Here is a 27,145-nt window from a genome sequence, read left to right on the forward strand (position 1 = left end):
ACCTAAAATCAATAGTTTTATATTTTTCCATAGTTATATATTCAATTACATCATTTGCAATGCTTTATGGGATTGTAGTTTGTGCCTTCAAGAAAGATGGTAATACAGCCTTGTACCTTTGTCTTTATGTCCAATTTTTTTATATATTTAGCCTCAAAACAAAGTTAGTGATGTTGTGATTCACCTCGGAGCTGGTTGGTTTGGTTCGTGGCTCTTTAATGAAGGATTTTATTAAAAGTCTATGGAAGAAATTAATGGGGAAAATACTGTTGCGCTCTATAGAGCTGTTCAGCCATGATGTCAATTTGTAGGCAAACCTGGAAGTCTAATTCGCCATGGGTTCCCTCTGGATTTTACTATGGGGTTTTATAATGTGGGTTTTGAATTTATGAGTAAAATAAGGCCTGTGTTAGACATTACTTCTACAACATTTACACACAGTCATAACTCAAAGTGAATTTTGAATCCGATGTGCGTTTGAAAAACATACAGCTTCGAAATTCACTTTTGAGGTATGACTCTGTGTAATTTATGTTGTAGAACAAAATGTTTTCATGGACTTAATTTAAGAGAGGAGAGATACCAAGAGGAACCAATCAGGTTCCAATCAGGTCAGAGTAAACTGTTCAACGAAAACTTAATTTGATTGGTTAATAGAAGCAGGTAGACCCGACTTCCCCCTTACGCTTGCAAAACTCTTTTCAGTGAGAAATTTGTGCCAAAAATGTGAGCACAACAAAGGGAAGATGTAACAGTTTATATCACATTATTTCTGGATTATATTTATGCAACAAACACAAGTCATTTACACGTTTGCAGTAGTTTATTTTACACATACAGACTGATCCTACGAGGTCAATCTGTTGTGCTGTTCACGACACCCTTTCTTTGCTTGCATATCACTGATTGCAGGTTTGCAATGTTTTTGGCCATGTTTAGGTGCAAAAACAGTGCCAAAAGTGTAAGCGTGAAAAAGGAAGTCAGAAGAATACACACCAAATTTACTTTGTGTTAACACGAAATTACAGATTCACAACACATGAATTACACTTATACAAATCATTAAAGTATTGCTAAAATTAGTTTCTTATGCTTGCAACTTGAGTCACACCTTTACAAAAACTTCTGTGTGCATGCAATTTACTTTTTCGCTTGCAATTTTATTTACGCATGCAAATCATATAGGCACAATTTTACCTCTATTGAATATCAGGAATGTATCATATATGTAAACCCTTATATTACACTAAATCAGTTTTTCTTTAATAGTTGTGCACACAGCATATACTGTACACATCGATGGATGGTCCTTATGTTGGTCCGAATGTTTCCCCCACTACTTTGTGCAGGTTGCCAGCTTGAACAGGTCATGATGATTCGCTTCCGGGTCAAACCGGTGGCAAGCTGCGATAGGCGCAACATCAGGTCCAATATTACTGTCCTATCAGAAGGGCAACTGTTCCCTTTTGATTGCAAATCCTCATCTTCTGATTGCATTTATTTGTGAAATTAAAATGACAGTAAGCTGGCTAATTTCAATGAATTCTCTCAACTCTCCCTATTTTACAAAAACTTTGTGGAAATAAATGTAGGTGCATCCGGTAGGTGAAAGGTGCACAATTAGATATACACACACTTCTATATGGAAACAGCTTAAGGGCAGACTTCTTTTACGATAAACCAAAACTTTGGCGACAAAGTGTTTTTTTAAGCATGACGTCATCATGCACACATTTTTATAGATAAAAGGCCATTTGAATGGAAACAACAGAAGACGGCAAATTAAAAAAAAAATTTGTTCCTACTCCCTGAGAGATATTACTGGAATATGTGTTGTAAGATATCTCACATGTCTGTGACAGCTCTAGACTTTGTAAACAGCGAACAAAAATTAGGCATTCAAACTGTCAATCATTTTGCACATTCTCATAGTGTTGTTGCTGCAGTGAATTATTAAGAATTACTGCCATTTTTAAACCATGTTGCTCATAGTTCAACTTCACTTTTAAAATCCACTGCACTGACGAGCGCTGCCCCTCAGGGGAATCCCATTCCCTCATGCTGCCATTTTTTAAGTCTGTTTCACTTTAAGTGAGCAAGGGAAGTTTTGGTTGACAGACCCTCAACCCCTTGATTTTGATCAAGGGAGTGAGCCTATTCTGAATAATGCTTCAGGCAGCTCCATATCCCACAATGCAACTCGATTATGACGTGACAGCATATTGCACTTCATCAACCCACACAACTGTAATATACGATGGAAGTGAAGTTAGGTCAATTAAGCCATTTAGAAAAGTTATATTGAGATTTAACAGCATAAATCTTGTGTTTAACCCACAGTTATAGCCTATGTGTTCACTGTTATGTTAATATTTTAATTGTGTAAATCTTGATTAATCCTTTCGAACAGTTCATTCGAATGAAAAAATTAAACATGCAAGATTTATGCATAAGCCTCTGAAATCAATCAAAACATTGTTTTCTCAGGTGCAAAAAACTAATTCCACAAATTTACAGCAGCCTTCAACATGCTCCAAGTGATCGAGGGTTTAGGATGTTCCAGTTAAACCCATTGCATGTTTTCTGCAGTAGTGGACACTCGTGCAACGTGAGCAGTAACGTACATCCGAGTCCATGAGACGGAAGTTACAAATTTGACATGGAACGCAGCCAAAGGCCCTGTTCAAATACCCCCACTTTCAGTTTTGGTCATCCTACATACCCACTTGTCTTACGTATTTCCGCTGTTTGGCCACTAGTGTGCAAGTAGACATGAAGACTGTGTGGATGATTTGTGATTGCACGTTGGGACACTCGTAGACTTAAAGATGTTGGTGCTGGTTGCGACAACTGTATTTGTCTTTTCACTCAGCTGAAGACTTATTGTTTTTGGTAGCAGTGACTGTTAAAGCCTACTAAAAATAATAAATATCTGAAAACTTTTCATTTATTAATACACTACTGGTAGTTGAAAGTGTATTGTGCTGTTGAAAATATGTGAGTAAAAACATTTTATATTGTTTTATTGTGTGAAAATAATTGTAAAAGTTAATTAGTTTTGCACATTAAAAATGTTTAACTGTAAAAAATATTTCGTCCATAACTGCTGTAAAATGTGAAAAATAAGCAATTTCTTTCTACTTTTTTTCTCAATACACTGCATAAAACTTAATTTAAAAACATAAAATCTTTATTCTATAAACCTGTGTGATCCATCAATAGCTACTAATACAAACCATTTAAATGATATGCTTTGGCTTGTCATTTATATGAGATGACCAAAGACTGCTTTACACAACTAATCAGTATGTGGTTTTAAATAACAAATAAAAAGTTTTCAAATTTATATTTTAAATACATAAAGATGAGAAAGAACCTTTGTTAGTAGTTAAAAAAAAATTCTGATTAATAATTTTTTATTGATTCACATATTAAACAAAACATATATACATAGAATCAACAATTAACCCCCACAATTTTGGGTTCAGCCATATTCTTGAGGCAACATTTAATTAAATGTTAGAATTAAACACTCTGGACACTTGTGTTCATACCGAGTGCAATTGTGAGATAACGGGTTGTAACTTAACTTCTCCATTTAGTTTGATAGAAAGGCTTTGTAATGGCGAAATAGGGGCAAGAACTTCCATGTGCCAAATGTCTGAGACAGAATGCATAATAATAAAACAGAAATCTTGTGTATGCCAAGCCCACCTTTGTCAATCTGCCTATGCAGCTTACTGAAATGTAATCTGGGACGTTTACCAATCCAAATGAAGGACTTCGCTATGCTGTCAAATTTCTTGAAATAAGAGAGGGGGACATCTATAGGGAGAGACTATAGTAGGTAGTTGAATTTTGGAATACAATTCATTTTAATAATATTAACCTTCCCAATCATATATAAATGTAATGAAGTCCACCTGCACACATCGCTCGAATACCTTTTTAATTAAAGGGTCAAAATAAACTCTAACTATATCATACAAATTTGCTGGGAATAAAATACCCAAATACTTAATGTCCTGTTTGGGCCACTGAAAGATGCCAGGCTGAAAAGCCGTTATTGGGCAGTACGCTGTCAGAGCCAAAAAGCTTTGGATTTAGACCAATTGAGAACGTAGAAAAGGAATGAATAATTCTGTGGAGGCAAGGCATAGATCTAGAAGGGTCGGAGACGAATAATAAAATAGCATCTACGTAAAGCAAAAGCTTATGCGCCACATCTCCTGCCATCACCCCTGGAAAATCATCCTCCTTTCTTATCGCGGCTGCTAATGGTTCTAGGGCAAGACAGAACAACAATGGGGAAAGAGGGCAACCCTGACGGCTGTCCCTATCCAGAGTAAAGTAATCTGAAATGAATCCATTTGTTTGTATTACTGCTACTGTGTGTCAATAAAGTAACTTAATCCATCCAATAAATGTATTCCCAAACCTGTACATTTCCAAAATCTTAAAAAGATCACCCCATTTTACCATATCAAACGCCTTTTTGGCATCAAGTGAGATGGCTATGACTGGAGTCTGATCATTCATCACTAAACACATGATATTGATGAAATGCCTTAAGTTATCAGAAGAGCTAAGGCCCAAAATAACCCCCACCTGATCAATATATATAAGATATGTCATAACTTTACTTAATCTGTTAGCCAACATTTTGACAATATTTTAACGTCTTGCTGGATCAGGGAAATTGGATGGAAACTCTTACACTCACTTAGATCTTTGTCCTTTTTAAGAATCAGACTGATCCTGGCTTGTGGCATGGTTGGCGTAAGCTTTCCATTCTTTAATGATTTCATATAAACTTCTAGCTAAAGTGGAGCCAATTCTGTAGCATAAGATCTAAAAAACTCTGCGGCAAAACCATCTGGCCCCGGAGCCTTGCCTGTAGGCAAGGCCTTAATTACCTCGCCAAGCTCCTCCAAGGTTATCTCAGAATGAAGAGCATTTTTTTGCAGAGCCGTCAGTTTAGGAAGTTCTAATGGTACTTCCACAAAGTATTTAATATCCTCATCAGTAGACGAAGATGTGGAAATATAGAGATCAAGATAGAATTCTTTAAAAGCATTATTGATATCAATGGCTGAGATAAATATTTCACCACTTGCAGATTTCACTGAGGGGATGGTTAAAAAAGACTCTCTCTGTTTTATATATCTAGCCATAAGTTTTTCTGCTTTGTCCACTGACTCAAAGTATAATGGTCTTGCCGTTAAAAGCCAAAAATCCACATTCCACAACAAAATAGTATTATATCTGTATTTCAATCAGTCAATTCTCTGAGGCCATCAGACGACATTCAGTGCTTCAGCTCTGCCTCAGCACTTTTAATATTCCCTTCCAACTCCACAAGTTCTCGTGCTTTGGATTTTTATTTTATTTATTTGTATTATTTTCTCCCCTTTTTCTCCCCAAGTTGGAATGCCCAATTCCCAATGCACCTCATGGTTGCGAAGTGACTCGCCTCAGTCCAGGTGGTGGAGGACGAATCTCACCATGCGTTCCACCAAGAGGGAACCACATTATAGCAACCACGAGGAGGTTACCCCATGGGACTCTACTCTCCCTAGCAACTGGGCCAATTTGTTTGCTTAGGAGACCTGGCAGTCACTCAGCACGCCCTGGTAATCGAACTCGCGAACTCCAGGGGTGGTAGTCAGTGTCTTTACTCACTGAGCTACCCTGGCCCCCTGCTTTGGATTTTTTGATAAATGAGGCATACTGCATGATTCGACCCTAAGAACCACCTTGAGTACCTCCCAAGCTATGCCCACAGAGGATACTGAGGACCAATTGGTCTCCATCTAAACATTGATTTCAGCCTTTTACATTTGTTGGAATTCATGATTTTGTAAAAGGGATCCATAAAAGCACCAACTATGTGATTTATTTTTCTCTGTATGTGGCAACACCTCTAAACTCACCAGGGCATGATCTGCGATTAAGATGTTTCCAATTGAGCAATCAACAACAGATAAAATGAGAGACTTTGATATAAAAAAAATCTACTCTACAATAAATCTTAAGAACTGATGAAAAAAAATTTATAGTCCCTACCGGATGGGTTCAAAAGTCTCCAAATATCTATAAGATCAAGATTTTTACACATCCTGTGAAGCGTCAATGTTGCTCTAGGGGGCTTCACTATGATCAAGGACTGAGTCCATCAATAAATTAAAGCCTCCTCCCAATATGATATCATGAGGGGAGCCAGCCCCTGAATTTCTGCTAAAACAATAATGACTCTTCCTGTTTTATCTTTAATCTGTTTTGAGTTGTAGATGCTTACTTATCAGTGAAATGACTCCCCTGCTCTTACTTGAGCCAGCCCTAAAGAAAACATGTCCACCCCATATCTTCCCAAAATGTTCAGCTTCCTGCGGGGAAAGATGTGTTTCTTGAAGGAACACTATATCATATTTCTTATGTTTACAAACTTTCCTTCATTTTATGGGGTGTCACAACCCATTTACATTCCATGTGGAGAGAGACAATCCACTCATACTAACATTTGACATTTTTACATATTAGAAAACGTAGATTGTGTATCATAAATAAAATTATAAAGACCACATTCCACATTAAGGCAATTATTGAAACTTTTTCCATGCAATTAATTAATCAAACCCCAAACCTCCCCCGAACCGAAAAAACAGAAAAAAGAAAAATGTGCACCTTAACCCTGCGCACGACAGCACCAACCGGCCTCCATCCCTCTAAACTGAACCAGTCCATGTACGCCTATGAGAGCCCCCGCAACAACTTTGTCATCAGATTGCTCAAGTCAAAAAATTATAAGCTGAATTACACAACAGAAGATCATCTACAAAACAAATTCCAGCCAATACGTGGGATAAACACAAAGAACATGAAGATTCATCCACATTACTGTCCCGAAGGTGGGATTCTCCGTGAAAAACAAACTCCAGCCTCTAGCAGAACCAGCACACAAAAACATAAAAAAAAATATATATATATATATAAATAAATAAAATAACATAAAAAGAATTAATAAAAAAAGGGCTGTTCACTTTCCTCGGACAGTCAAACAAATATTCAGTGATCTAGCTATTCGGCTGCTACATGAGTGCAACAACTGACCCAACCACTCCAATGTCCAGCAAGATATTCTCCACAAAACAAACTCCAACCACTAGGTGGAACCAGCACAAAAAAGGCGCTCAGCTTCCTCTGACGATCAAGTGGATGTTCAGTGAGTCAGGATCACTTGGCTGCAACATGAGAACCACAAAATAACTTACTCAGTCATTGACTTTATGAAGGAAATTGCTTGCTGGGGACATGTAAATAATTTACCACCATCCTTAGTATATATATTCTCAATTTGGCCGGGAACATCAGTGCAAAAGTGACCTTCCGTTGATGCAAGAGTTTATTGCATTCCTTGAATCGATCACGAATTTCGTCTCCATGGCTGTGATCGATCGACATATTGCATCAAGATCCTCCAATTCAGCAACAACCTTTGTCAGCATTGCCAATACTTTCAGCAATCGTCACCGACTTTCCTTCACTTCACCAGCCAAACCGACTCCCTGGCTCGAGGCCTCCAGAGGGGCATCAGCTTGAGCACGTAAGTATCTTTTAATGTCTCAAGGATCCCGAGGATTTTGAATTTAGTGGATTTATTGAGGGTGAGGTGCCCAGTGCTTTGGCATGTTTTAGACATTGGACAGTCTTGAACACTCACACTCACGTGTCACGTGCACCCGCACTCAAGTGGCCAAGATCGCAAGTGTGGGTATTGAGTGGTGGTGGCATAGTGGGCTAAAGCACATACCTAGTAATCAGAAGGTTCAATCCCCACGGCCACCACCATTGTGTCATTGAGCAAGGCACTTAACTCCAGGTTGCTCCGGGGGGATTGTCCCTGTAATAAATGCACTGTAAGTCGCTTTGGATAAAAGCGTCTGCCAAATGCATAAATGTAAATGTAAATGTATTGGGACAGGGTCATTGTCTTGCGTAGTCAGACCTTTAACTTAAACAGCAAAGGTCTGCAAAGAACCACCCACTTAGGCAGGAAAAGCAATCTAACTGACATATAAAGCGACCAGTCAAACGCGGGTTTGTCATTACGTGATGTTTAGGGGTGGGTTATTGGAGATGTCTCATATCATACTAAAAGACCTGCATGGGAAAATAAATAATTTATATAATTATGTGCGAGTCTCCATGAGGGATTGCACAGAAAACACATGGGAAAATAGCAGAAAATATGTAGAAAGTGTAATGGCCCAGGTATACTTCACTTTGCCCATTCCGTTCCGTTGTATGCGCACAGCTTTGAAAGTATACCTGACATGGAATTGCTTTGTTATACGCTAACAGACATAAGAGGGCAGCACCGAGTCATGTCATTTCCAGGTCATCTGCTCTGAAGGATAAAAAGACGAAAAACTGAGGATCTGCAAGAGGAAGCAAGAACAACAACAACAAAATGATGGAGAAGAATATGTTCTTCGACTACTGCTTGACAGTACAACCCAAAAGCGTATTGCCACCTATTATTTAGTATTCAAAAGCAGTAATTGTATCAACACAGAACCTTGTGAACTTGATCCGTGCTTCCACCTGGACCAGTGCAAACTAAGCTCTCGGAAATCCTGTAGAAGTCACCCAATCAGATTTGAACTGATTGGACTGAGAAAGCGTTTCCAATTTTGTGTTCTAGTGGGCGAATTCCAAATGGAAGTGAGCAGCCCTATGCCCTATTCCCTCCGAAGGGCTGAGCCCTTGATGTGGGAACTCTGAAGGGAGCAGTGCACTCGCATCTTACATATGGCCGTTTGGAACATCCTTAATGAAGAGAGTAATGTGTGCAGAGCGCTAGATGGTGCTATAGTATGACATACTATACACTGTGCACTTACTCAGGCATGTGGTGTATGAATTGTAGTATTGTCCCAAATGAAATACTTTATGGATTTTTACTACATGGAACCATTCGCCATTTAACAGCTGACGGAAGTGAAGTTTTAAGCACACGAGATGTGTTGCCGCTAGCTTTAAAGTATTAGCCAATCTCAACACAACAGCTTGAGGTGATGGTAAATCATTCTACTCACTTTTGTAAGGTGCTGTATCTACTGTAGTTTCGCTAACTGCTACATTCTTCATTATTTACAACTGTTTTGTCAGACCAGCAGCACAGCCTGGTAACTCTGCCCCTTCCGCAATGTATGTCAGGCTGCGTGGCATGAAGTGTCCAACATTCCACTCCGTTTTGACGGTTGAAAAAATGCATCATCCAGGTACTTAAAGTACATTTCTTTTTCCTGCATTTTCAGTGTTAACTTATTACTTGCACTACTTACATTACAAAAAGGCATAGAATAGTGAAGAAGTGTGGGGTTTGGGACCCTCTTCAAGAGTGATAAACTGAAGTAAAACATTTGTAGTATGCATGTGTGTATATATATATATATATATATATATATATATATATATATATATATATATATATACAAACCACACACTCAATATTTCATTGATTCTTAGAAAAACAGTGCTTTTATTTCTGATATACTGTGAAAAAATAATTACATAACATTTTTAAAAATATTGGAAAAAATCAAAAAAGGAAATAAAAAAAATCAATAACTTTTGTTGTACATCTTTCAGACATTTTTTCAGCTACCAAGAACAGTACAGTAAGGTCAACATTTATTTTCTAAGACACAATTATACAGGATACACTCCTACCAGCAGAAGAAAAGTATTGGAGCAGGAACATGAGAGAAGTAAATGAATGGATAACATAAAGGTTTTCATAAACTCAGTCATTTGCACTCACACCCATACATGCTCAATCGCACACACAAAAACACACTTATCTTCATTGAAACTCAACATACACTCCTCTGGCCTTAAGCCGGTTTATAAAGTGAGGGAATATAAAAGTTGTGTTTTCCTAAGGCCACTCTTTTTTAAATTGTATTTACTCCTTCATAGTTCCTTCTCATAGATCTTTATGGAGCTTCAAGTTCTTAGATTGGGGGGGTCCAATTACCGTCCAGTGGGTTGAGCCACATCTCCCACAATATTCTCCCCAGCCCATCACACAAGTAATAAACCATCAGTATCAAGGCTGAGTGATTGGCAGCTCGGGCAAATGTCAAGATGTATTTGGAATCCTTCTGAATGCTCTTGGCATCATATTGGATCCCAGCCAAGCTACACTCAACTCATCATCCTTGTCGTACCATTTGGAAAGTACCATTGCCATGGTGTTTGTCATCCTTCTTCTCAAAAACATCGCAATACTGCATTTAAAGAGTGCATCAAACTGGATGTTGTAAAATAATACTTGAAGTCAGAATTACATATGGGAAATTATTTACAGGGCTTGTTGTTGAAAACTAGTCATAGAGAGTACCTCACTGTTCTGAGAACAACTAATGAGGGATTGTCTTCACCCTCAAGTTCTTTTTCCTAATCGTCGTGTTGATGATCATCATTGCTTTGAAATGGCATCCTTCAAAAGCTTTTGAAGGCAGTTCATAGCCAAAGACCATTCCTGGTCCCTATAAGGTAGTTTTTTTCTTAATTGAGGGAAAATACTTCAAGTTAGGCATCTGTGTTTGGCACAAATATCAGGTGTGTGTTTGTGTGAATAAGTAAGTTAAAGAACCTCCAACCTATCAAGCATTTATAAACTTCATATCAAAGTCATAATTACACTAGCATTGGGGTACAAGACGGTGTAAATCACTCCCATCTATAATCTTTAAGACGAAAGTGATAGCAGCCTGATCTTCGATCAGTAAGGGAAAGTTTGGATACGTAAGGCTGGACCATGTGGTTTAAGACCTTCTCTACTGTTCCCAACCTTCGGAAAACCCTTTGGTCACTCACGACCGGATAAATTTGCAAACAACAATAACAAAAAAAATCTGCATATTATCTTGTTCGTTGAGGTGAATATCACCCAAATAAAGACTGATACTCTAACGTTGAACCTTTGGTCCAGAATCACTTACAGAAACAAAGAGAAATGACAAAAATATTTTTTTTTCTCTGTAATATTCAAAATATAGAGAGAATGCTCTAGCCTAGTGTGCAAATGAGAGATTACATATCAATTATGAGGGTAATCTATGCTAGAATACTGGAATGCAGTGCAAACAATGACCCCACTACAAAAGCATCATGGAAAAGAGTGGGGCATTTTTGAATATGTATATTTCTATAAATGTAACTGTTCTGAGCTATTTGTATGATAGTGAAATAAATGGTTTTTACTTGCCATGTCTGAAAACTGTTGAATGGCATCCATTAACTAGTCTCTGTCGTGGTGAAATTTAAAGGGCAATGGGTTTTATTGCAAATGCTCAAAAGTGCCTATTTTAAATTGGTTTGGAATCACCATGCTTCATTACTACACTAACATAGCTTTTCTGCTAATAATCATAATGTGAGTTAGCATTTACACTAGAAGGCTTCTAACCTGTTTATTAACGAGGTAGAGCTCTGCAAACTGGATAGCCAGGTAGATTCTGATTTACAAGCAAAGCAAAGAAAAACAAATTCTCAGAAGACTTCCATAGCTCATGTGCTCTTAATTTCCTGTGTCAAACTCAGACTTTTACTTCAGAACAAATAGTAAAAACATAATAGTATTAAAATAGTATTTTTGGACATTGTGATCATTAGTATAGAATACATTAGTATAAGTATCCAGGTCATATTTCATCCCAAAAACAAAAGAAGAAATAACACATTATATTGCGTCAGTACCATAGCAATTTTTTATTTATTAATTAATTTTTTGCTTTGTGACATCATGATAATTAAGATCATCTCCCTATTGTAATTACCATAATGCCAAATAGATAATAAAAATTATCATTACTGTAATGTAAAAAATATGATGTTATTTAAAATGTACTTATAAAGTATTTATATATCATGGTAGAAGGCTACGTCGACATTAATTCGGATCCATTTGAACAGCAGACTGGATGTAGAGCGTTTCGAAAACATTTTCCATAAGTTGCTCGTCCAAACTAAAATATACGAAACGCTTAAATCCCCTTTCTGAGCATGTAAAAAATTGTCATTCCATGTACGAGCTGAAATGCAATTGTCCTCGTGTTTCATCGCCAGACAGCAATTCCGAGTAAACTTTGCATCGCCAATTGAAGGAATGCATTGTGAAGGTTGTACAAAGTAACACTTATCTTCAACAGCAACTTAATAACAGGCCAATAATGCCACTACAATGTGGGCCTCTGTCTTTATTGTTTTGGGTTGAATGGATCATATGATGGCGTCACATGACAACAAATATGTCATTTTCATTTATCTCTGGCGTCTTCCCCATCCACACTACAACATGAAGACAGCATTTTTCGAAAAGCTCTGATTTCGCAGTCAAAAAAGCAGTCTCAGTGTGGACGGAAGGACAAAAATAGAAAAAAAAGATTGTATTCAAACGAAAACATAATAGTGTGGACACGACCTTAGTTGTGCTGCTTTTAGGTTGATGTTAATAAATATCATTACAGTATTTTGTACTGAAATACAATAAAAAATATATTGTGTTACAGTAATGAGAATCTTCACTTCACTTTTAAAAGACCTGGATGCCTTAGGAGGCTGTATATGGAGGTAGGATAAAAACAAGGTTCTTTTCTAACTGTTGCTGAAGTTTCCTTAAGAGGTCCTTTAAATAAAAAAATGCTGTCGGTTGGGGGCCTGGGTAGCTCAGCGTGTATTGACGCTATCTACCAACCCTTGAGTCAAGAGTTCGAATCCAGGGCATGCTGAGTGACTCCAGCCAGGTCTCCTAAGAAAACAAATTGACCCGATTGCTAGGGAGGGTAGAGTCACATGGGGTAACCTCCTCGTGATCACTATAATGTGGTTCTTGCTCTTTGTGGAGCACGTGGTGAGTTGTGCGTGGATGGCGCAGAGAACTGTGTGAAGCCTCCCCACGCGCTATGTCTCTGCGGTAACGCGCTCAACAAGCCACGTGATAAAATGCGCAGATTGACGGTCTCAGACTCGAAGGCAACTGAGATTTGTCCTCCACCACCCAGATTGAGGGGAGTCACTACACCATCACGAGGACTTAGAGCGCATTGGGAATTGGGCATTCCAAATTTGGGAGAAATAAAAATAGTATAAAAAATCCTGTCAGTTAAGCCGTTTAAGGAATTTACCGGGTTCAATGTAAGTTAAGCTCAATCAACAGCATTTGTGGCATAATGTTGATTACCACAAAAATTAGTTTCGACTCGTCCCTCCTTTTCTTTAAATAAAAGGACAAATCTGTGTTTCAGTGAGGCACTTACATTGGAAGTGAATGGGGTCAATGAAAGTGAAGTGAATGAAAGTCAATTTTTGGAGGGTTTAAACACAGAAATATGAAGCTTATAATTTTATAAAAGCCCTTGCATCAATTATTCTGTAAACACTAGAAGAGCCGAGCATGCGGTCATCTGACCACTGTGCTTTAAGAAAAAAATAATATTTGCACTCGATTTTGATTTTTGTATTATTTGAGCTGTAAAGGTTTTGTTTTTTCAATTGTAATTTTTACAGTTGTTTTAGGGTTTGGGGGTTTGTTGACTTTATCATCATGGTAATGAAGTTTTAAGTTAAATTTGTCTATAACTTTACACAGAGAAGGTTAGTAAGTGCTTTTATCACACTAAAATCATTATTACATGCATATCCTTTATGTCTTGTGGCTATACTTTTGAAATAGCATGTATTTTAATGTTCAAAAATTGGCCCCCATTCACTTCCATCACAAATTGCTATGACCAGTGTGGTTTTTGGCAAAATATTCTCATAAACAAAATGGATAATATTTGGATTACAAAATTCTGCTTAAAACTACACAAACACACATTAATCTCATAGACTCTCATTGAAAAAAGGCAAATGTTTTTCAGAGAAATGGAGGACTGCAGCAGTTGCTAAAATAAGATTGGTCAGAAAGGCTTTTAAGGCGGGGCTTAGCGAAGGGTCAGTTCATTCATTCGTTTAAGCAAATGCCAGATTTGTGAAGATTTATTGTAAATGATGTAAGACTTGCTGAACAATGTTTGGCATATGTAGTAACACGTACCGGTGTACTTGCTCTTGTCACTTTCTCTCTTTTCTTTTCTTTACAGACCAGCATAGTGCAGATAATAGTCCCTTCCAACAAAGAGTTACTTCAAGTGATCTGAATCACTATTAAGGTATAGAACTTGCCACATATGTCATAGCTTGTCAGCATAGTGTCAGCAGTGACATTATAGTTTTGTAATTTGGATGTATCTTGTGTTTTTCCCCTGTAATTTAAGATTTCAAAATTCAGATTATGCCTCCTTTTAATAGGTCCATTTCCAGTGACCAGAGATACTTAAATCGTTGTGGAACCTGCCATCCACTACAACAACGGTAACCCTGCTAGTAAGCTTTGCTAAAACTTGAGTTTTAGCTTGTGATGTTGAGAAAGACGTTTTTCAAGAAAAAAGTGACACAAGTTGACCACATTGCGTGTTTAGTGTGTTATTTATACAATCCACCACAGCTATTGTAGGTGGTTCCACAGTACCAATAAAATTGCAAAAGGTCTCTTGGTTTGGTGTGAAATATGACCTGGTTATATTTTCATGAGATTCACATGCATTGAGAGCAGTTGAAGAAGCCATTCAAGAGAATTCATACATGCATCTCGTATGACCATCTCTCTCAGAGATCATTGTCAAACAGACTACTAGCCTACAAGTGACTAGACTTAATTTCTCATGAATTAATGTACCTTTGTGGTTATGTTTATTCTGGGTATTCACTATTTATTGAGCATTATAAAGATCTTAGATCTTTCCATTATGCAAGTCTCACTTGATTGTGACCTTCGCTTTCAGCTCCTGGAGCTGGGAAATAAACACAAAGATGAAGAATGAGAATTTCCTCATCTCCTGCCTTGCATCTCATTCTTATTTCTAGCTCTCTGTTTTCTCTGAGCTTTTCATTTTTCATTCAGCCTCCATTTTTATCTCTGGGTTAATCATTATTTCCATTCTGTGTATGTGTGTGAGTGTGACCATGAGTGTGTGTATTTTATATGGCCAACATTAGCACAACATGTTACGAAAACATGCCGGTTCTCCATTACACGTGGGTCTGCATTCTCTGTGTGTGTCGGTGGGAGTAATCTGAATGCTGAGAGGTGTAGGAGAACCTTGTAGAACTTCCGTATTTCCCGAGTCCAGTCTCTGGGGTTCCAGCACCGCCACCTGCACCAACACTCGGCCCCACCCCATACATCTCATAGGCTGGCCCACTTTCTAATGGGGCAAGGCTTGGCGGAGCAAACCCCATCCGAAATGTCGGATAGTGTGACGGGTAGCTGTAATTTTCATATCCTAGCTGGGGGGTAGAGTCCAGGAAGCTGCAGTCAGCTGGGAAGTCACTAGTCTGTGGGCCAGAACTGGGTGGAGGCTGCTGAGACTGTCCAGCTCGGGTGAAGGTGTTGAATTGGGCGTAGCTGTTGTGTGAGAGTCTAGAGGGAGGGCGAGGGTCATAGCAACCCGCTCGTGACCCTGGAGCCAAGCTGCTCGGTGTTCCCGGGCCTGCAGTAGCTCCAGGCTGACCTGAGCTGCTGCTGACTGTTGCAGCTCCCCCTGGCTGGCTGGAGGTGCGATAGTCTGAGTAGTGCATGGATCGGGAAGCTGGACGGCCCTCATCATGGTTGGAAGCTCGCACGTTGTAGTAGCCATTTGTTGGATCCTGCAAGGACAATAGAGATCTCAGGCGATGTTCAAATGTAAATCTTATATCTGAGCACATAATTTCCAGGAACACATCCTAAATTCTAAATACTTTACTGAACTTGACTAAACTGGTAAAAACATGCATCTGTATTTACATTTATGCATTTGGCAGACGCTTTTATCCAAAGCAACTTACAGTCCACTTATTACAGGGACAATCCCCCCAGAGCAACTTGGATTAAGTGTCTTGCTCAAGGACACAATGATGGTGGCTGTGGGGATCGAACCAGCGACCTTCTGATTACCAGTTATGTGCTTTAGTCCACTACACCACCACCACTCCATGTATGTATCATGATATCTTTTCATTGTATTGTGAAGTAATAAAGTGACGAAAATCACCCTGTCCAGACAATGTTTGATATTATTCAAATCAGCACAAATTCAAGCAGTTGTACTACACAATTTAAACACTATGCATTCAGTATATCCATCCATCCATCCATCGTCAACCGCTTATCCTGTGTACAGGGTCACGGGGGGCTGGAGCCTATCCCAGCTAACATTGGGCGAAAGGCGGGGGACACCCTGGACAGGTCGCCAGGCATTCAGTATATATTTAAAAAAAATGCAATTGCAATTTTGCATCGTATTAGCCAACCATCAGTTGGTGCTTATTGTCATGAAAGTAGGTGCTTAATGTCACTGTTCTAAAATAATGGGAACTATACAAATTTTGATTTTGTTTGTTTGTTGGGCGGGGGGTGGTCGAGGTCTTGTGGGATTCACCCTTTTTACTTAATTCTTACACCAAAACAATCTTAATAAAATTGATTTACAGAATTAAAATATAAACACAAAAAAAGAGATGCTTCGTGTGTGTGTGTACTATTTTCTCTTCACCTTGAGCTCATAGTCCTGGCGTGTGTCCAGCGTGTCACTGCGCAGCTCCTGTTTGAGGTCAATGTCATCTTTAAAAGGCTGGGAGGAGGGAGAGAGGGTCACAGAAGGCAAAAACTAAACCATAAACGACCAAGAGCAACCAAGAGGGGAAGAGAGATGCAACGTAAGAGGGAAGGAACACCAACAGGAGATAAGAAGAGGAAAAGAGAAGGATATAAAAGGAAGAAAGGGAGGTTGAGAGAGAAACAGAATTTAATTAAGCTTTTGAAATATTATTTAGAAGGAAATAAATTTGAGGAAGAGAAGAATGGTTAGTGCATAGTGTCTTGGTCGTGTGTGCAAATTTAGGGACAATTAATTCATAACTAATAATTAAACCAAGTGTATATTTTGATTTATCAATTAATTAGTTAGTCTATAGTCCATAACATTTTTATTGTCTTAGAAGATTTAAAAGATAATGCACAATCACCATTGGCATTAGACATGACATAAAACTTGTTACATTTCATGAATCAGATGAATTTATCTTAATATTATTTTAGTGCAAAATGGTCCTTCCTACATTTAACAAAATCATTCAGCCCTTTTCCAAGTCATCAATTTTTTTTAAGCAGTTGTCAACAACTAAACCTTTCATGTCCTAACTCAAATATTAAATAATTAAAATAAATATTGTCCATTTGCTTGTTTGAAAGAATTTTTTTTTTTTTCAAATAATTAATGTAATATTTTTTTTATCTCAAAGTCCCTCAAAGTACTCACAGAATACATGGCCTTAACCATGCGTGTTGCCGTGGAGACACTGCCCGAGTCTTCCTCCAGGCTGTGGGTCTCTTTGTTTATGGTCTCCACCTTGATATCTGGCTTGCCAAGTGTGACCCCTCGACGACCTGGAGAGTAAACATCCCATTAAGCAACTGATTTATCCCATCCCTGAACAGGCTTTGTGAGATTTAGTAGTTGTTATTGATGTTTTTAAATATGGCTGATTGACCTTGGGCTTTGTAATTATTTAAGGACACTTGAGCTTCTACATTCTCAAAGACAAACTTTGCATGTTGCAGTTTGTAAGAGAGATTGATTATTTAAGATTGTCTTACAACACACACTATTTGCCTGATAGAAAAATTATAAGTAATTTCTACAAATATATGAAGTAATTATATTAATAATGTGATAATTTTGAAAACAAGTGGATGAAAACTTGACTTACTTCCTTTGCGTTGTTTGTACAAGAAGAGCACTAGCGCCAGTAAACAGAGGAGAAGAAGAACTGAACAGCCTACAGTGCCACCAGCAATGATCCCAACCGGCACTATTTCTAAAGCAGAGAAAGTGCAGAGAAAGAGATCAAGACCACAACGATCTACAAGAATTTTCAATTAACCTGCAGAAATAAAAAAATATATATATTCTATCCAAGAGAGAATTGAACTGACTTGAACTGAAATTAATTTAGGAATACACTGAATTTGTGAATTTCATTCAAGCCATTTATTATTGTATATGTTGAAGAACAGACATAATTAAACAATAAATATACAATATAGAGGACTCAACAACAGCCCTGTTTTCACTATTTATGCTATGCCAGACAGGAAATCCAGTTATCAAAACTCTATCTTTATGTATCAAAGCTAATTTGTAGACTACGTTGTAGTTTTACTTTAAAAACTACTTGTTTGACATCTGACATCATCCATACATCAGTTTGAGTACTATATAATATGATGGGGGCTCAGAGCAGTAAGGGATATTGTAATTGATATGAGCTGTCTGTTTCATAACCACAAATCAAAAGAAATATTTAATAAGCACTGCCCCCTACTAATAATTATTATGCAAATATCTTTTCTACCCACTAATAGAGTAACATTAGAGATACAGTACTGTATAAACTTGAAGACATTTTCACTTTAATTGAAATATATTTGTATAGGGTAAATACAAGTAAACTGGGATACTTTCTGATCATTTGTAATTGGTGTTGCTTTTAAAATATGATAAAAATGGCTACATCAATGCCATCGCATACTACATTAAGATGACCTTAATAGTGTTTTTTAGTAATTGAAATATATGCACATAATGATAGAGGATTAAACTTAACTGTTCCACTTTACATGTTGCACCACTTTACCTGTTTTCACTCTAGTGCTTTTCACAATAAATATTGTTTCAAAGCAACTTTATAGAGAAGAGTTCCTTACAACCTGCAGTGTGCAAGCTAATGATTTTAGTCCCACTTTATATTAAGTGTCTTTAACAACTATGTAGTAAAATTAAAATACATACAATACATTGTATTTATTGTGTAACTACATGTTGTTCTGCAAAATTCTCACAAGATTCACATTTGCTGTTACTGAGGTACTGTACGGGTAAGTTTAGGGTTAGGGGTAAGTATTAAGGTAATAATAAGGTAATAATTAAATGGAGGTACTTTAAATGTAAGTACAATGCAACAGCATGTATGTACATAATAAGTACATTGTATCAAATGCTTAAGTATATAGTATATAGTTAAAGACACCTAATATAAAGTGGGTACATTTTTTATTTACACTTTTTTTTCTCTGAGAGGTGAGACATTGTGGACTCTCTGGTTGTATTGACCCTTGTATTTGCAAGCATGTATCCTCACCCATCTCTTCCAGTGTGATGATCATGGTCCCAGGTCCGAATGAATTCCATGCAGTGCAGTTGTATGTAGACTGGAAGTCGGACTCTATGACGCTGTTGATGGTGAGAGTGGACAGCACTGCTCCACCCTGTGACGTCAGCTTGCTCTGTTCTACCGTGTACCGTTCTGATAGGGTTCCCTTCTCCTTTTCCCATACATTCTCCTTCCATGCCCACACCTGGGGAACACACAAACACACAGTGGGAGAGATCAATCATGTGCACAAAATATTTAAATCTCAAACTTTTGTCCTGAAAGACTGAATCCTGGAACAAATTGTGTCCTAGAAAACTATATCTAAACTAAAACTATAACTATTTGCTATATATATAACACTCACAGAATTATAAATATATAATAATGTTTTGAAAGTGCTAAAGCATCTATTTGTTTTGCAGACAGTAAAAATTGTGAATATGCATGAAAAACATACAACAATATTTTTTATTGGGATACATATAGAGTGTATACATATAGATATTTTCATAAAAAACATAGTATGCCATTTATTCTTAAAGCTAAGTAACACCTATGGAATAAATGGTATTCTATTATTTATTTATTTATTTTTTTCTATTCTAAAAGAAGAAGGTGGGCCAGAAATATATTTACACAGTACAACATAATCTGTACATTTCATAAAGGAATGAAAAAATAAATCCATTATAAATATTTAGGGCTTAAAAAGCATATTCAAGTGAAGTAAATGCACCTGAACTGTAGCTGTTCTGCATTTCTGCCCTGCACACACACATATTTCACACCAGAAATTGGATAAATGATTTTTCCATGCAGAAACATAGAGCAGGAAAATGGTGAGAAAGCAAAAGTTCTCCCTTGAAACCCACTAAAAAGTGTTGTATTATTCATGTTGAGCTGTGAGAATACGTAAAACTGCATACCTCCACATGTTCGTGGTTAAGATTCCATTTACCTCACAAACCACGACATTTGAAAAGAGTACAGCACTAAAAGGAATGACGGTTATGTTCCCATATTTCATATTTCGTATCTCTTCCTGGAGATACATTGGGGCCTTAGCTGCAAGTCATTCTATAATTGAATGACTCAAAAGTCTCACAGACGGTGGGGTCGGGTCGTGATTCTGCACACCCGGTCCATAATTAGGCTGGTTAAGCTTGAGATTGATAAGGCCATCCGGAGACGGCAGTGCGACAGTGAGAGAGTTGCGGACAGCTGTCCGAACCCTGTGTGTGTGTTTGTCTTTTTGGTTAAGTTTCTCATTAAAATATTATTTATATCATCAAGCCTTATTTAAAAACCTGCTTTCAAGTGGGCTTCCATGCAAAAAACTATCACTTCAAGGCATGTTTTGGAAATCTCTTGTAAATCTCTTTTGACAAGAGCATCAGCTCAATTCCTTTAATGTAAAAGTCAACTAGAAACAACATGTGATTTTTGCTTATTCAAACCTTGTCACTGAAATGCTAGGGCATTGCTATGAAGATGTCTATGTGTTGATGACTCATCCCAAGTCTCTATGATATTCTGGCCCCTCAATATGGCTTGGGAAGTCATGTCAGCATAGGTCTATGTGTATTTTTGCCCATTTTAACATAAAATCATAGGTCAGAGTATTTATAAAAGTAAAAGCACACCTTTTCATTTCTCAAATGCCAGTAATAGTAATAGCAAACAAGCACCACTAATGTTACGATTTAGAGAAAACGTACAATCTTGTCTGGCGGAGGGGTGCTGGCAATATAACACTTCACTTCCCCTCTCTCTCCTCGAACAGCATACTGGACCGGTTCACTGGAAATGATAGGAGGACCTGCTCAAAGACAGAGAGTCCAAAACAACATGAATTAACAACACAAACTGATTTATTATCAGGGTAACTACTGATATACTCCTGGCTATATACAAAGATTGATTGATCTTGGAATGAAGAATAAGTTTATTATTGAAAACGTAGTAACATAAATTCATACCAAAAAGCTTAATATTCTTTTAAAGCCAGAGTTTTCAACCAGGTGTCTGATAAGATACAGTATGTAGATATACAGTATACAAGAGAGAATTGTCTTGAAAAATGTATGACAATTTAATTTAAACCTTCTTTCTGTCTTTCTTTCTTTCTATCTATCTTCTATATATATATATATATATATATATATATATATATATATATATATATATACAGTATATACAGTAATAGGAACAGAGAATGTGGAATTGCTGTACTGACCGTTGACAGTGAGTGTGACCTCTGTTTCGCCCACTCCGATCCTAGGCACGATAGCCTTACAAACATACTGACCAGCATCTGACTGACTTACTGACTTCAAATAGAGCTGGTTATTATTACTCAATACCTGTGCATTAGAGAGACACAGATGAAGAGAATGAGAGTAAGAGATAGAGGGGAAAAAATGAAAAATGCTGTAAAAGATTTCCAACAGAGACATTGGGCATATATGACATATTTGCATTTTTATCCAGAGCCTCTTCCAGAGATTTTTGTTACTCTGAAAAAAGTAAGACATACTGTGGGGTCACTTAGCTATTTAATTTCTAAGAATGATATAAAACATTCCTGCTCAACACATTCTACGTTTCCAAGGCACAACAGGAGTCTGTGAAATTGATATTGGTTGAATATAAATTGTATCCTAAACTAAGAATAAAAAATTACTGATGAAACATTTCTGCATTTAGACACAGGTTGAGTTTCTCAAAACAAACAAAGCCATGTGGTATAGGACAAGGGATTGCAGCTCCAATATCAGAACACATTTGGAAGATAAATATGGGCATGAGGCAGAGACAGGACACATATGGAGAACACTCACTGACAAAGATAGAACACTCTAACATGGATGGGAGAGAAAACAGGAAAGTTGGAAAGAAAAAATACGTACATTTTGAGAAATATAGAGGGAAGAAAACGTTTGGTTACGTATGTAAGCTCCGTTCCCCGAGGGAGGGAACGACACGTTGTGTCGGAGAAGCGACACTAGGGGTCTCTCTTGAGCGCCGATATCCACTTCTGATCTATGAAAAAAGGCCAATGAGAGTTGGCAGCCAGTATTTGCATATCCCAACCCCCGGACATACGGGTATTAAAGCGGCGCAAATGCGGGAGTTCATTTTTCTGAGGAGCTGGAAATGGTCCGGCCACAACAGTGGCTCGGTTCAGCGACATGGCGGAGGAAAGACACAACGTGTCGTTCCCTCCCACGGGGAACGGAGGTTACATACGTAACCAAACGTTCCCCTTCTGTCGCTCTCTCCACGTTGTGTCGGAGAAGAGACACTAGGGGACCCATTCCAATCTTGCCATGTGCTGAACCGTGTACGTGGACTGCCGATACAGAGGCAGGCAGGGATTCATCCAGTGCCGCGCATCATCTGTACCTGGCTGCACGTACCCTTCCCCAATGCCCCATACGAACATCGGGATCCTTCTAGTTACCCTGAGAGGGGAACAAGGCGATGTTTGCCAACATGGGAACGGGCCAGCCTGGCTTGGCCTCTTTTCTCTCTATGTTTCTCGCATAGAGCAATCACGGCCGGGGCCCTTACACGCATATAGGGAAGGGGGTCTTACCCAGACCCTGCGGAGACCACACCTGCCCTTTTTCTTGGGGAGGAAAAGTGGTAGACACGTCACATGGCCGTCTTGGGACTCGTGTGGAAAGTATGGTGCGGTGGTAGATCCAGCCTCGAAAGGGGGGAGTTGCTACAGCATGGCGACCGGGGCAGCTGTAACTGCCTAAGGGAGACACGGGGGTCCGCTCGTAAGGGGACAGAACCGTGGAATTACACACAGGGGGAGTCCGAGCAGGAGGCCTTACCTGTGGAGCACCTATACCAGTACAGGGTAGCCATCAGGGTACCCGCAGTGGCTTGGGTCGGCGAGTTCCTCCGCTGAACCGCGGACCCGGAGGGCTGGGGAGAATCGACCAGGGTCCCGACTTCGGAGTGGGCGCCCTGGGAAAAAAGGCGCACTACTTAACCTTGACGCCAGGAAAAGGGTGCAGGGCGCAAGCGATCCACCCGGCCGGTCAGTCTACGTGTTACCGAAGTTCTACGGGCTCGGACCTGAGAAAACACGAGACGCAACCGACTCAACGCGGAGGTTGTAAAACCTCGCGAAGGTGTTGGGTGTTGCCCAACCCGCGGCTCTACAGATGTCTGCTAGGGAGGTGCCCTTGGCCAGTGCCCACGAGGACGCAACACCCCTTGTTGAGTGAGCTCGGACCCACAAGGGTAGGGGCACGGCCTGGGTGTGATAAGCCAGTGTGATGGCGTCAACAACCCAGTGGGCGAGCCTCTGTTTGGAGACGCCATTCCCTTTCTGCCGTCCCCCAAAGCAGACAAAGTGCTGCTCAGAGCGTCTGGTGCTCTGTGTGCGGTCCAGGTAAATGCGCAGGGCGCGCACTGGACATAGCAACGAAAGGGCTGGGTCTGCCTCCTCCCGGGGCAGCGCTTGCAGGTTCACTACCTGATCGCGGAATGGTGTGGTAGGAACCTTGGGCACATAGCCCGGTCGCGGCCTTAGGATCACAGACGTATCCGCCGGCACAAACGCTGCCTCGGTGTGATCGCGGCCCAAACACACGAGACAGCGCCTGTGGCCGTCTGAAGCAGAGAGGCTTCTACCGCATCCAGGAACAACACAGGGGCGGAAGGGCATCTTGAAAAAGACGCGTCCTGAAAAGGACGTTCAACGCCGCTGTGTTTTGCTCTTTTAGAGAAATTCACTCTTTTAAGGGAAATAACTCTTTTAATACACAGTATGTGTGTGTGTCTGTGCTGTCGAAGCGCTCAGGGGCAACAATGCACGCCGTGCAAGTAGGAGAAAGCCGCTGTTGTGCGCCGTCAAATCCAACAGCAAAACTGCAGACAGACCATCGGCTCCGAAGAAATTTTCTGAATGAACTCCCGTATTTGCGCCGCTTAAATACCCGTATGTCCGGGGGCGGGACATGCAAATACTGGCTGCCAACTCTCATTGGCCTTTTTTCATAGATCAGAGGTGGATATCGGCGCTCAAGAGAGACCCCTAGTGTCGCTTCTCCGACACAACGTGGAGAGAGCGACAGAAGGGGAAGACTGGAAATGTGATAAAAAGGTAGTTTCAGTAAAAAGATCTCAGGACAGTATGGCAAGAATAAATTGAGGTAGGTGCTCACCATGCTTGAACCCTTTTTTGTCCAGGTTAGTGTGAGAGGAGGATTTCCTGCCCACTTGCAGTTTAGAGTGACGTCTGAGTCTACATCTACCGTTACTGGTTTAGGCTCAACTACCAGGATAGGACCAACTGTGTTTTGAAAGACAGAGATTAAAACAAATGGTCAGTTTTTTTCTAAATTTGCATTACAATTGAGTAGATGTCAACCGATAAATCGGATTTGCTGATTAATCGGCACCGATAACAGATTTCTGGAACTATCAGTTCTCTGCAAAATTTTACACCGATAGATTTTCCCTGTTGCGTCCGGTGCTTGAGTGGCTGGGAAGGGTCCACTGTCATTATACAGTATGAAAGTGGCCTCTAGAGGTGAAATAAAAACTATCACTTCCCTGATGCCTTGTGGTGTTTGTTTTGTCATTTGAGACTACACACTGCATGATGTGGAACACTTCAGATGTGGATTTAAACATCAACAATGAAAATGTATGTATACAGTTCACTATAGTACACGTTTTCATATCATTATAAAGTAATTAATAAGTTGACTAGATGCTGCATTAGTAGAGAACAGCAGTATGTTTGCAGACAAGGCTGAGTGGACGCTAACATTAAAGCTAACCTCAAGCAGTTAAAACAATGTGAAAAATAGAAAAAAAGTCCTACCCAAATGTTTAAATGTCACGATTGTTACCATCTATTACCATCTATTTGCATTCGTTTATATCCAGCTGGTCATGTTTATGCATTCGTTAGCCAGCTAAGATGCATATTTAAAGTGACGTGAGAAAGCAAATTAATATCTTCAGGCAGCTGAGAGAAATTTATAAACAAATCAGAAACGCATCTTATTTCAGTAAAAAACATTTATCTGCCCTGTAATACGATGACTTCAGATCGATCACATTCTTGCACTAAAAAAGGCTATACACAGTGCAACAATTACAGTTTAACAGAAAGCTGGTGTCTCAATATGCTTTTAAAGTTCTTTTAATTAGACACATCATCTAAAAACAGAGCTCCTGCATGAGACGCTGAATAAACAGAAACAAAGCGAAACAAAGATGTTCATCTAGCGCCCATTTACATAGAAAAACAAATGGATGGTTGCAAAATCGATCGGTTTACAGTTGGTGGAGGTCTTTGTCCATTGCGTCTTGCTTTCTAATAAGCTCAGATTAAGCAATGAGTTGTTTAAATGCTTTGTCAGGACAGATGTTCAACATGGACATCTGTGTCACGAGATTCTCGCATTCTGTTCCATTCTGTTGTGCTCCATCTGACCGAACAGCTGGGCTAATATTCTGAGCCGCTTCACCGCCAAGTTCAGCCGAATACTACTGCTATCTGTGAATATTGCTACTCTACATACAACTGTACTGAATAAAAACAATGTGGTATTTCGCTGTTATTATAAAGCTTGAGTCTGGAGTTGTAGGAATCATTACAAGTGTCACACCATGTGAACTGTCTATTGAAGCATTTTCCCCCCTCATTTTACTTTTGAATTAACATTTGAGAATATGGACCGACTTAAACTTTTTATTTATTTATTTTATGCACATTAGTTGAAAATGAAATGCTCTTTTTTTAACAGTCAGGATAGGAAAGTTCTATGCAATAATATAACCGTGCTGAATGAGTTATGTATTTATTGTGCCCTCTAAGTAAACAACGTCAATTTAAAAATCAGCTGACTTAAAATTTGAATATTTGTTCATATATATAAATATTTATTTCATTTAAAATAGTACAATATATTTTCATAGTTCAGTCAGTACTGTATATTTTTGTAATAAAGTTCAGCAATATTTAACTTTGAGTGTTGTTTTTTTTATTAAGTATCAGTTTTAAAAACTATTGGTTGATTAATCGGTTATCGGCAGGTACTGCCCAACTTAGTTATCTCTATCAGTAAAATCCACAAATGAGTGTGTGGAAGATTGTATCACTAAAAAAGAACTGTGAATGCAAATACTGACACTTGCTTAAAAAGCAAAAGTCTGTATTTTGTTGAACATTTTATATAATAAATGTATTTATATGAGTGGTTCACTAAGCAGACAGATTGGGTGAAGCATTTACTAGATAGAAAACTATTTGTAATTAAAATAATACTACATATGGTTAAATTCACAAACAAATACTTACAGTGGACATCAACTAGTATACTGACGTTTGTGCTGCCCACAGCATTGAACACTTGGCAGGACACAGGCTCGGTGAAGAAAGAGTGATCTGCCTTGGTGACGAACACACTCTCTCTCGCCCCCTGTATGACCACACCTCCCTTTGCCCACCTAAAGAAGCCAAAAGGGACAATTACTGTTTCATATGAAAATATATACAGTACAACAAGGAATTCAAGGATAAAACTCCTCTAACAACAAATAAGGGGCCTAATACTGCTTTACGGATAGATATCCTTTATCTTCCTGATAAAAATAAGACAAAATTTTTTTCATTTCATGCAATGTGAAATGAGCCACATTTAGTAAGAGACATACTTGTAACCCATAATAGGTGGGTTGGCAGTAGCTTGACAGGTGAAGGTCACTCTTTCTCCTTCCAATACAGAGCGAGGCTCAATGGATAACGTCACTACTGGTGGGTCTGCATGGAGCATTCAGGATACATAATACAGCTATA

The 27,145-nt window shown here is 38.8% G+C and overlaps 1 protein-coding gene across 1 annotated transcript in view; it reads right to left on the reverse strand.

Moving 5' to 3' along the window:
* Positions 1–9,542: 9,542 nt before the first annotated feature.
* Positions 9,543–27,145, reverse strand: part of kirrel1a (kirre like nephrin family adhesion molecule 1a) — a 46,174-nt gene continuing 28,571 nt past the window's right edge. Inside the window, exons 6-15 of the mRNA XM_052141702.1 lie at positions 27,004–27,109; positions 26,648–26,796; positions 24,498–24,625; positions 21,548–21,674; positions 21,030–21,130; positions 19,297–19,513; positions 17,866–17,973; positions 17,415–17,542; positions 16,650–16,727; positions 9,543–15,762 (exon numbers count right to left, since the gene is read on the reverse strand). Coding sequence (XP_051997662.1) covers positions 15,145–15,762; positions 16,650–16,727; positions 17,415–17,542; positions 17,866–17,973; positions 19,297–19,513; positions 21,030–21,130; positions 21,548–21,674; positions 24,498–24,625; positions 26,648–26,796; positions 27,004–27,109 — 1,760 coding nt within the window. The 3' untranslated portion in view covers positions 9,543–15,144. The remainder of the gene's footprint in view (positions 15,763–16,649; positions 16,728–17,414; positions 17,543–17,865; positions 17,974–19,296; positions 19,514–21,029; positions 21,131–21,547; positions 21,675–24,497; positions 24,626–26,647; positions 26,797–27,003; positions 27,110–27,145) is intronic.

Source organism: Xyrauchen texanus, chromosome 2 (assembly GCF_025860055.1).
Source record: "Xyrauchen texanus isolate HMW12.3.18 chromosome 2, RBS_HiC_50CHRs, whole genome shotgun sequence".
Lineage (NCBI taxonomy): Eukaryota > Metazoa > Chordata > Actinopteri > Cypriniformes > Catostomidae > Xyrauchen > Xyrauchen texanus.